General features: G+C 42.8%; 1 protein-coding gene across 7 annotated transcripts in view; it reads right to left on the bottom strand.

The window, feature by feature from the left end:
• trioa (trio Rho guanine nucleotide exchange factor a) overlaps window positions 1-11,304 on the bottom strand; it is a 77,639-nt gene continuing 66,335 nt past the window's right edge. For 2 of the 7 annotated variants that reach the window (XM_029279197.2, XM_065948477.1), the window contains 19 exons: window positions 11,137-11,240; window positions 10,979-11,048; window positions 10,807-10,896; window positions 10,627-10,719; window positions 10,387-10,437; window positions 10,126-10,203; window positions 9,496-9,687; window positions 8,668-8,848; window positions 8,247-8,507; window positions 7,651-8,159; window positions 6,555-6,802; window positions 5,600-5,741; window positions 5,460-5,487; window positions 5,207-5,369; window positions 4,825-4,946; window positions 4,654-4,732; window positions 3,763-3,963; window positions 3,519-3,657; window positions 1-2,761 (listed from right to left, as the gene is read on the bottom strand). In XM_029279197.2, coding sequence (XP_029135030.1) covers window positions 2,207-2,761; window positions 3,519-3,657; window positions 3,763-3,963; window positions 4,654-4,732; window positions 4,825-4,946; window positions 5,207-5,369; window positions 5,460-5,487; window positions 5,600-5,741; window positions 6,555-6,802; window positions 7,651-8,159; window positions 8,247-8,507; window positions 8,668-8,848; window positions 9,496-9,687; window positions 10,126-10,203; window positions 10,387-10,437; window positions 10,627-10,719; window positions 10,807-10,896; window positions 10,979-11,048; window positions 11,137-11,240 — 3,306 coding nt within the window. In that variant the 3' untranslated portion in view covers window positions 1-2,206. Of the gene's footprint in view, window positions 2,762-3,518; window positions 3,658-3,762; window positions 3,964-4,653; window positions 4,733-4,824; window positions 4,947-5,206; window positions 5,385-5,459; window positions 5,488-5,599; window positions 5,742-6,554; window positions 6,803-7,650; window positions 8,160-8,246; window positions 8,508-8,667; window positions 8,849-9,495; window positions 9,688-10,125; window positions 10,204-10,386; window positions 10,438-10,626; window positions 10,720-10,806; window positions 10,897-10,978; window positions 11,049-11,136; window positions 11,241-11,304 lie in introns of those variants that run through there. The other 5 variants (XM_029279198.2, XM_065948479.1, XM_065948475.1 and 2 more) reach the window with 4 other exon arrangements.

The raw sequence follows: 11,304 nt of genomic DNA, 5'->3' as shown, positions 1-11,304 counted from the left end.
GATGATTTCATTGTGTTTAATTTTCAAATAACTGATGGCAGAATTAAAATATTTACAAGAGAAAATATGTATGATCTGTACAAAGAAATATACATGCAGATAAAAAAAAACAAACGTAAAAAAGAAAAACAAATACCAAACATGAAACAAAGGAAATTGGAAACAAACATGACAAAAAAAAAGACAAACAACAATGATAAAAAAAAAAAAAACAACCCTAAACTGAGGTATACAGTCCAAGTGTCCTTGTCTTTCATGGCTGTGTCACACCTTTCAAATAAATTAAAAAAAAAAGAAAAAAAAAAGGTATCCGAGGAGGTGGTCCCCTGTTCCAGGTAAAGTCATTGTTCCAACATCATTGTTTGAATGCAACATGTCTCGACCCTGTGCTGGATGAATGTGTTTCGCTGTAGCTGTCCTGTTTTTTTTTTTTTTAAATGTGCAGGACAGAAAATCTAATCAGACTGAAAGCCACTGGTTATTCGCCGTTTCAGGGTAGTTTGTTTTTTTTTCATAAGGAAAAGGAATTTATTAATAACTGTTTTGGCAACAAGTATCTGTACATAAAATTAGAACAGCATTTACTAAATGATGTTCAAAATCTCCAACTCAAACGAAACTTTCTTGAATCCCCTGCTTTTGTTATGACGAGCACAACAGACTCCATGAAACTTCCTCCAATCTCGAGTTGAACTTGTGTAAACAATCATTTCACATGTGAACCATAATCACAATTAAACGGATTATTAAGTACTATAAAGCTAGCGCGACTTTGGTGTACCAATACTACAAAAGGCATACACTGCAAGAAGTGTTTTAATGAGTTCGATCAAAGTATAATGATTGTAAATGTGACCTTTAACCTTGACCTGGCCTGGAAGTCGCAACACTCAAAAGATCAAATAAACACAAACTACCAGCAGTGCTTGCAGTACCAAGTACATGCTTTTCTCTAGATTTATTACAGATACAACAGATGTCTTCATAAATAGTTGCATAAAATGTTAAAGCCGCAACATTGCACATGATAATCAAACATAACATACAATGAGTGCATTTACAGTAATTTGTCTTCCTCTCTCCGAAACCACTCCCACAGATTTTGGCAGTCACTGCTGCCAAAGAGGCTGGGACAGTCTGATCTCCTGCCATCCAAAGCAGGAGTCCAATGTGAATGTCAGAGGAAAGAAGGCAGAAGTTTATATACATGGTAAGGCTTAAACATCTCATATCTGCCGCAACACAAGTTTTGTTCTAGAAAAAGCAAACAATGGATGTCTATTGTTTCTTCTCAGAGTGGACAGTGCAGCATTGTTACTTGCAACATGGTCATCATGGTATCTTAGATAAGGTACATTATATAAGCGCTGCCATCAAAAAGCTCTGATTGGATGTATAAATGTCTCATTAAAGTTACTGTCTGTGTGTCTACAGAGTCCAAAGTGGCACAGCAACTTTCAACCGATGAGCATTTCTACATTTTTTTTTTTTTTTAAGTTTTTTTTTTTTTAAGTTTTTGAAACATAGAGACAGACGTTTCCTTTTACATTGTTTCTATAAGAAAGGGCTGCTTCTCAAAAGTCTTTGAGTTACAGTTTTAGTGTAAAAGAGCAAAAAACATACAACATCTGTGTCCCTCTAGCAACAAGAGGGAGGGAGGTTTGCTCTCAGCACTCTCAACAGCATTGTTAGCATCACGCGCCGCGATGCAGTGGTGTCAAGGCTGAATCAGTTGGCTCTTTATGATCCACTTGAACTCTTGCAAAGGAAAATAAATTACTTCATTATGTTTTTTTTAATATATATATTTATATATATATTTGTTCACTTAACTACAAAATCTTGAATGAGTTGAAACCAGCAAGCAGCAGTAGACAAAGGGCATCCAATAATTTACGTGATTGGAGAGAACTCTGTTCTCTAGGGACCTGATTAGTTTAGGACCTCGACAGGTCTAAATTTAATATGGGGAAAGGACTACCGGACTTTAGGAAATCAGCATTCTGTAAAGGAGGACAGAATCAGCATTCGTTCTTTTCATCTAAACCATCAAGATGCTCTATTCAAAAGGAACCTGCAGTCCCTGAAGCCTCAGTACTCGACAACAAACTGTGAAGGAAGTCTTGATTTTCCTGCTTTTGTCTGCTATGATCGGATAGAAGGCAGGAGGAGTCCAAGTTTAGTTTGGATTTGTATAAGCTATCCTTTAAACTTGGGGCTGAAGGCGACTTTGGATGAAGCTCCTGACTCCTCCCATGGCGCGGGCATCAGTCTGATGTTTCCTCCGGTCTATGAAGGAGATGAGGCGGGAGGTGTCCAGGCAGCCCTCTGCTCTGGCCCTGCCTTCAGCCGTACCGACCTGCAGCCACGGCTCCTGAAGGCAGAGCCCAGCAGGAGGCCTCCTGCCCGGGTCAGTTCTTAGGAGCAGACAGATGAAGTCCCGAGCTGCCTGGCTGACGCCCTGGAAGTAATCCCTGGGGAAGCTGAAGTCTAACTGGCAGATGTTCAGGCAGGTCTCCTCTGCGCTCTCATCGAGGAAGGGGGAGGCACCGCTCAGCAGCACGTAGGTCACCACTCCCAGACTCCACATGTCGGAGTTTAACGACACCGGCTCTCCAAGGACCAACTCAGGGGAGGCAAACTCAGGGCTGCCCAGCAGAGGGTGAACGTAGTGGGCACTGTTGAGCTGGACAGCATCACCAAAGTCGGTGAGTTTGACTGTGGGCTGCCCACTGGTGCCGGTCACAAGCATGTTCTCAGGCTGGAAATAGAAATCACAGAGGCACCATTAGTGTTGTTCAATATGTTCATTATTGCTGCAGTCAAACGATCAGGTTTCTAGTTGTAAATTGTACGTCCATTCATTTTTTAAATTTTATTGTCCATCTTGGGTTGTCAAGATGCCAGACGATACTAGCAAAGAGAACAATATCGAGACCGGTTTGGAAACCACGGCAACAAAAAACACGAACTCTTAGGCACTTAAATTGGGTAATTTTCATTATTTTTCAAAAATGAGTGTGTGGTTGTGTCTGGATATGCAGAGAGAGTGCTCTCTGTCTTACTTTTCTTACAATTTTGGACATTTTGGGGCTTCAGTTAGTGTACGCAGGTTGGGACTACATTAGGACGTATAGGGACCAGATCACAACGCTGCCTCTGTCCTTATAAGGCACATGAGGCTTAATGAGACACTGAAAGAACTTATTTTTTGCCAACCTGTGAATTAGACAGAAATCTGTTTTTCATAAGCTGTGGTACTTTTAGATACTTTAAAATGTTAGGTCTTTGGGAGATAGTATCATTTTAAATAACGTGGTATCAAAAAGCCTAACACTATTAAAATGTAGAGAATTTAATGTCTTTAAGTATTTAAGAGAAAAGGAGGATCTAAAAGCAAGTTGATCCCTTTAAGGCTGGAAACACACATTCTGACCTAGCCATGAAGACCAAGCTTAGATGTATGCATGAGCTATCAAGGACAGTAATAGAAACAACATTAAGGGGGAACTGCTTACCTTCACGTCCAAATGTACAATCCTGCTGTTGTGAAGGTAGTGTAAAGCTTCTAAAATGTCGCGTAGGTAACAGGCCACTTTCTCCTCCGTCAGATTCCCCCAGCTAACAATGTAGTCCAGCAGACGACCTTGATCAGCCCTGAAACACAAATAATCACAAACACATCAGAAGGGAGACGTACTGTAAGTAGGTTTTACCCGAGCTGATGGTTCACACATGTTTGAGTTTCATTCCACAACTCACATCTCCATGACGAGCGCGTAGCTGGCGGGGGTTTCATACGTGTCTATCAGACTGACTATGTGGGGGTGTTGGAGTCTCTGGAGCAGATTGAGTTCCTGAGTCACCCTGTCCCGCCTCATCAGCTTCTTGTTCACGTGTTTGACCGCCACTGTACGTTTGGTGCCCCGCTGGTCACAACGCTTCACAACAGAGAAACGACCCCTGGGGAAACACAGAGGAAGGATTCAGAGGTTACAGGTGTGGTTGACATGTATATAGAGCTTTCTTAAATGATGTGTAAGACATTTAACAAGGGAAAACCCCTTCAATTGGCCATATGAAGGACATACAATAATATATGTCCATTGTCTCTTGAAGTGTCATGAAGATTGGTGTATCATAGATGTATTACTCACACCCATCATCCCCCCACCACTCCTCCTGGTCACACACACACACACCTCTCATCCATCTGTATTATTGTATTATAGTATGTTCATATTATGTCCATATTCTTTATATTATCTGTAAACTAGTATAGCATGCTCACTGCACCTTAATCTGTATATTATTAGTATAGCATGCTCACTGCACCTTAATCTGTATATTATAATCCTAAGAATACACTTATTTTGTAGCATTACTTATTTATAGCATTTATTTATATTTATTGCATCCCATTAATCCAGCCATCCAGATATACCTAATAATTCACTTTTTTTGTCTACATCTGTAAATTTTGTAATTACTGTACATAGCACAGACTCTTGCACTTTCTGCTTATTTGCACTTCTGGTGAGATGCCAAACCTCATTTCGTTACTCTATACTTGTATATGTGTAATGACAATAAAGTTGAATCTCATCTCATCTCATCATCTCATTAGGTAGAACACAACAGTGAGTCTGTTACCTGCCCAGTTCAACCACCTCGGTGAAGTGCGACTCAAAGTTGTCCTTCCAGCTCACTCTGATCCCATCACTGGACATGGCTGTGAAGAATAAACACAACAAATCAATTCATGTCCAAACTGAGCACCAGCATGTCCTCTTGTCCTCCGACGTCATCCGCCTGCTCTCTTACCTAACACTCTGAGGCTAGCTGATGATGCGACGCTGCCCAGCTCGTTTGTGGCAACACAAGTGTAAACACCATCGTCCTCAGAGGCTACGCCAATAATCCGCAGTGTCGCCTCACCAGTATCGCTGAAATTTAAAAAAAAAAAAGACATGTTCATTTAGATCACATTTCAACATTTAACTCGTTCATCATTGACTGTTCTCTTAACTGGTCAAACACAGTCACCTGCGCTGCAAGAAACACGTGAAACAACAAATCGCACAGAATATTCAATTAACTCAAACGACAATCTAAACTGCAGTTTGTGCTTTTTGCTATATTTCTTAAATAATACAAAACACACCACTTTCTGTCACTGCGGTTAAACCCGTCCATGTCCTCTTACCTGTAGGTGATGCTGAAGTGTCCGTTGTTGGTAAGGTTGCTCTGGTTGGGTCCTTTCCAGGTGACGGATGCCCGGGGTCGCCCACAAACCTTACACCTCAGGGTGACGCTCTCTCCGTTGTCACATGTCACATCACTCAGCGGTACAAGGAACTCTGGGGGAACTGGAAGAGGAAGGACTGATGTTCAATTCCTGTCATATTCTTTCATTTTTGCAATAACAAAAAAAAACAAAAAAACAAAGTAACATTTACCATCATAGATGTAGTTTGGATTTAGAAGCTGAAAAAAAAATGGAAAAATCCCATTAGATCAAAGAATACACCATGGTGCACAAGTTTCATTAAGTAGAAGCAGAAGATTTTTTTTTTTTTTTAAATACTGTTAATCTCACCTTTACAGAAACTTTATTGGCCAGGCTGTCTCTGGACTTCCTGTAACCGTTTTCCAGCTTGCTCTCTTTCTTTGCCTCCTTCTCCTTTTTCTCGGATTTTTTACGGATGCGCAGGGACGTGTGCCAGGATGAAGACTTCCTACTAGAACAACAAAATGTATCAAATCAAAGTCAACTAAGCAAGGCAGTCAGAGACTTGGATTTAGCTTTACAGCATAATACTCAATGAGATACCTTGTTGAACTTACATTGTGTTGTTTCGGGAATATTTTAGGGAGATGTTGAAAATAAGAGTTCAGGAAAACTCCCAAACATTGATGTGGATGAATCTTCGATATATATTTGAGAGACCTGATAATGACTAGAGGTGTAATGACTAAAGCCTGGTGGTCGCTGCCGACTTAAGGCTGCTCAGAACCGATTATCTGTCAGATTATCTCGTAGTGAGTGGTACAAGGTTCCAATCTTATTTCAAACATGTTTGATATTTAGAATTTAAAATCTTAACGATTACGTCCTGAAAGTGTCCGGCAGACGTCGTGTGTAACTTCAATCGCAGAGAGAGACGAGGGAGGACAGTAATAAGTGTGTAGTCGTGGTGAGCGGCGGCAGGAGGCAACCCGCGCGGCAGCTCTTGACTACTGTGATGCTCATAGTTACAATCTGACCTCCAGCTCTCACTGAAGAATATACAACCCATGTAGTCCGCATCTCCCCAGTCTTTTCTTTACCCAAAACCTTTTTAATTCTTTTATGTGTTTTTACTCTCTGCACAAAGCATTATAATCGCAAATGACATCATCTCTTATTGATTGGCAGGCCACAGAACTGAATAGAATACAAATTGCTTTGTGGCAGACTTTGTGATGTCGTGTACTTTTGTAAAAAAAAAATCAAACAAATACAAAATAAACTTGTGATTTTAAACCTCTAATAAATTCTTCATAATACTTACTTGATGGTTCCCTCAGGACAATCGGGGATGATGGCTGAGGTGTGTCCGAGCACAAAACCGGGGATCCAGCCCTCGGCGGCGGGGCCCTGCTCAGTCGCTGCCCTGAAAACCAGGAACATGTTTTGCTGGTTGCTGGCCAAGATCTGGACCACCTCGCCCTGATTAACGCTGATTTCATCCTCCTTCACGGCCATGTAGTCCTGGGTCACCAACATGGTGGATACACTACTGCTGCTGCTACTTTCACTCTGCAGCACAGGGACAAATAGAGGACATTTTAGAACACTAAGTACCTTTTCACAGTGTTTCATTCTAAGTTACATTTCAAATCGAAATTTAAACACTTATGGATTAACTTTGAATCTGCCACTTTCATCTAAATATGTTTATAATTATTCTTCAGAGGTGAAAGAAAATGTCAAAGCAGAAAACAAACACTAGAAAAGCTATTCGATTACTGTCTCCTTGATACAGTCTTCAGAAAGGATAAGACTAAATTACAAGAAAGAGTGAAAAACAGTGATTAGTTATTTCATTACTGAAAAGACAACAAAAAAGATCTGAACAAAGAGGGGCAGGAAAAGTTGGAGAGACTCGTCTTTGCTCTGCCACTCACGTCAAAGACGAGGAATGTTAGGTTGAATGAGAGGATCTCGTTTGAGTACATTTGTAGGCGACCCACAAACGTAAGGGGTTAGTTGCAGGAAAGTAGGTTTCAGTAACACACCATGAAGACAGCAGGAAGTGAAAGACGGCCAGGAGGAAGTCAGGTGTTAGTACAAGCTAACATAAGAGTCAGAAATGTAGAGACAGCCTCAAAGGGAGTCTCTGAAGAGCTGATTTACGTCCGCTAGTGAGGTTTTGAATCTTGAAACATGTTGACAGTGGAAACATTTGAAAAAGATTGTCTTCAGAAATGACCTAAAGCCAGAGAAGATGATGTTGAAGAGCAGTGAAGGTTGTCAGAGATGCGTAGTAGGGGACAGATTAGTAGAGCTGGCTGCAGCAGGACAGAAGACAGCAGGCAGACAGGACAGACCAGACCTCCTTCTGCCTCTGTGTTAGTCAGTGCTGTTCTGGGCAGCAGTAGTCTTACCCCGTTACTCTGGGTGGACTGGATGGACTGCTCACTGGCCGATGAGCATGTACTCATGCGGTCGGCTTCCTTGCTGTGCGTGGAGTGTCTGTGGGACTGGCTCCCAGATCCAGAGCCCGTCTGGATCTGGTTGGAATTCTGACGGACTGGAGTCTCTCCTGCCTCCCCTGGGAAGGTGAATGAGCCAGGCCGGCTGGCTGGAGAGCCTGGCATGGAGCTCCAGAATCCTGATCCAGACTTCTGGCCTGGACTGGGAGGGGGAGGAGGAAGGCCATCTTTGCCAAAGGCAGGCGTGGCCAAAGGGGTGGCCATAGGGGACACGGCTCCTGGCCGTGGTTTGGAAGTGGGCGTCGAGGGCATGGGCCCAACTGTGGCACGGGGAATAGGGGATACAGCACTGGCAGGGGTGGGGGCCTGTGCTTGGTCCTCTGGGGTCTGGAAGGGGCGCTTGCCCTGTGGGCTACCCCCTGGAGGCAGTTGGGGAGGAGGAACAGGACAGGGGGACGAACCTAGATCATAAGTGAGTAAAACTCAAAACTCAATCACATTTTCTGTTTAAACCAATTTCACACAAACACTGATAGATGTTTCCATACCTGACATCTTGCTGGGGCCATCGGGGTCGGCCCCGGGATGATGGCGTAGGGGTTGGGGCAGACGGGAGGGCTGGGGAATCCTGGATGGTCGACGAGATCCACCCTGGGGTCCTGAAGGGACAGCACTACTCTGGGAGCTACAACCTCCCACTCCAAGAGGAGCACTACTGCTGCTTCCACCCGGAGCTCCCAGGCTGGGCACACATGACCCACCACTGGCCCCCACATGGTTCCTCTGATATTCTATTGGTGAAGTTAGAGCTGTCATAAGGTACAAAAGAGACGAGGGTGGCCATGTTGCAAATGGTATCTTCTCTAAAAGTAATCGTCTGTGCGTGTGTGTGTGTGTGTGTGTGTGTGTGTGTGTGTGTGTGTGTGTGTGTGTGTGTGTGTGTGTGTGTGTGTGTGTAACTGGTCTTACCGTTGAGGAAATTGAGTTGGCTCTCGAGTATCTGGCCTATCTGAAGGGTCCAGACCTCACGCACCCCTTGGTGGGATGAGTGAAGCACAAAGGACTCCACGGTGCTGTTTGTCGACCGGGAAGTGAGAATGAACTTGCAGGGATCCCCTTCAACGTCCTCCTCCAGACCCAAACAGCTCACCTGTGCAAAAAGAAACAGAAGTGTGGATTACATTTCATTACATATTTCTGTATTCTGTTAGAACTGAGCTTTCACTACTGTATCTATTGGTACATTCATTCTTCCTGCCTTGCTCTTTGTATAATGACAAAGGTTCTTAAGTCAGGACATGGTAAACATTGTTTTTTAGCACTTCTTCTTTATCTTTCTACAAAATCCCATAAAAGGACATCAGGGGAGCAGCAGCCACAGTTTTAGCTAATTACATTGAATAACAAAGAGTTGAACCTTTTATGGCAGTACTAATGACAGAATCCCAAAGTAACATATCATTAAACAGTTTCATTATTAAATCCAAACAAAACATTTTCCTATCTTTGGTATTTCTTGGAACTAAAAGACAACTACCCACAAAACGTTTGCTTCAACCAGTTGACGATAACTTAAAGAAAAGGCTCCAATACAGCTGAAACCTGTGAAACATGACATTCCTAGAGATTCGCTTGAATACGAATTCATGTTTCACAGGTTTCAGTTTCTCCACCAGAGGGCGCTAAAGGCCTTTTTTTTCCCCCCCTGCTAGCTATTCACACACCCTTATTTCCACTGGCCTTCACTGATAATGTATTTGCTCATCCTTGCACCGCACAGTCTGCATGTTTTGTTACCTTGATGCTGTTTTTGTAGAGGAAGCCTGGCAAAGAGAAACCTTTCTTCTTGTCAAGGGGCTCGCTGAAGATGACCATCTGCTCAAACAAAAAGACTCTCCTCTCCTTCATCCGGCCAAGCAGGCTGCCCTCAGGGTCACACACCATGAACGTGTCCTGCAACAAAAGGCGGCCCTGAGCCACGATCTTCCCCTGGGGGAAGACAAGAAAAAGATGGAAATGGGGCAAATCAGTTGTAGAAATAAAGGGAGGGATGGCATTGCAGGCAAATTAAGTGATGCGAGAGATTTTCTGTTAGTAAGAAGGGGGCGGCTGAGGCTCAGTCATATTTCAACTGGAAGGTTGAGGGTTTGATCCCAAGCTACTGAGTCACTGGGCAAGACACTGAATTGCTCCTGCTGCTATGTCAGCAGCACGTGAATGGAGTAGTACTGTTAGGTGGTTGGGCACTTTACCATTGGAGCCTCTGCTACGTAGCACATCACACCACATTCACATTGTGTCGACGTGTTGTGAACGTAGTCTTCTAAACTAGTCCAAGTCTATTAACCATTTAAGGAAACAGGCTGTGAAGAGTGTGCTGTGTCGATGAGTGCTTTGTTTTTTATTTAATGCAGCGTGATTTCTTACATCAAATCCTTGAAGCCGGCCGACATTCATCATGTCATTACACCTTTTTGGCACGATGCACATGACCTCCACTGCTTTCTGTAAAAAAAAAAAAAAAATGAAAAGAAGGTTAATAGGGGTAGCTCAAAATGTCTGTCTTACTTTTAAGTAAGTCAAAAGCAATGTATCATTCATTGGATTCAAAGGGGCTTTATTGGCATGGGAAACAAAATGTACGTTCACATTGCCAAAGAGGAAGTGAAAATAAAATCATTATCTTACCTCCAACTCCACGGACTCCTGCCCAGCCTTTTTAGAGTGTTTCAGGAAATCCTATGACAGGGAAAAACAATCAACTCAACTATTTACACTTTCTTCATATGAATGTAAGTTGTATTAAGTAGATATTTAAGAAAAGCAGATAGTGAAAGTGATGTTATATATTAAGATGGAAGTTCTAGAAATAAGATTGCAGACAGGTGAGTTAAAGCTCTAGCACCCTCTGTTGTTAAGTAGACCGACCTTAAGTAGCAACTGGTATTTCATGATCCTCTGGACTGGTTTGATGAGCAGGTCTGTGATCTGCAGTCTGTGTCCCAGCCGCTGCTTCAGGTCCTACAGTGCAAAAAAGGTCAGAGTTACTTTAAAAGGTATCTGATGTGTCTTGGGGTGAAATTTTAAAAAATGGTTGTATCTTCATACCTCGAAGTAGGTGTCGATGTACTCTGAGACGACGAGCTCCGACTTGGGCTTGTTCTGACAGTACACCACGTACATGTTGAGTCTCCGCTCCTGCATACAACAAGAACAAGATGTAGTGTCGAAAAACTATTTTCTAAAATCAGAAGAAGCTGGAAATTCAAGGTGGACAAACCTGTTTGAGAAAGAGTGGTCCCAGTCTGTCAGGGTCCTCCAGACATTTCTCCAACTCTCCAAGAAAGAAACTGTACGAGACAAAAAACCGAAGACAAGAGGTTAAGTGACTGCACAAGACAATCTGCACGGGATAAACTCGTGCACTTTTCCACATACTCTCTGTGCCAGTCGTAGATCTGATGGATGTTTCCAAAAACGATTTTGTCTTTTCCTTTCATGTCGTCAGGGACACCCTCCTCCTTCATCCGGCACATGTAGCCCTTATGATGCAGACAGACATATGAATCAAAACAAATTTGCAACAGGGGAGTCTGTGAGCAAAAC

This window comes from Labrus bergylta, chromosome 19 (genome assembly GCF_963930695.1).
Source record: "Labrus bergylta chromosome 19, fLabBer1.1, whole genome shotgun sequence".
NCBI classification, from domain to species: domain Eukaryota; kingdom Metazoa; phylum Chordata; class Actinopteri; order Labriformes; family Labridae; genus Labrus; species Labrus bergylta.
The sequence above is the reverse complement of the archived record's forward strand: the minus strand, read 5'-3'. Positions and strand labels throughout refer to the sequence as shown.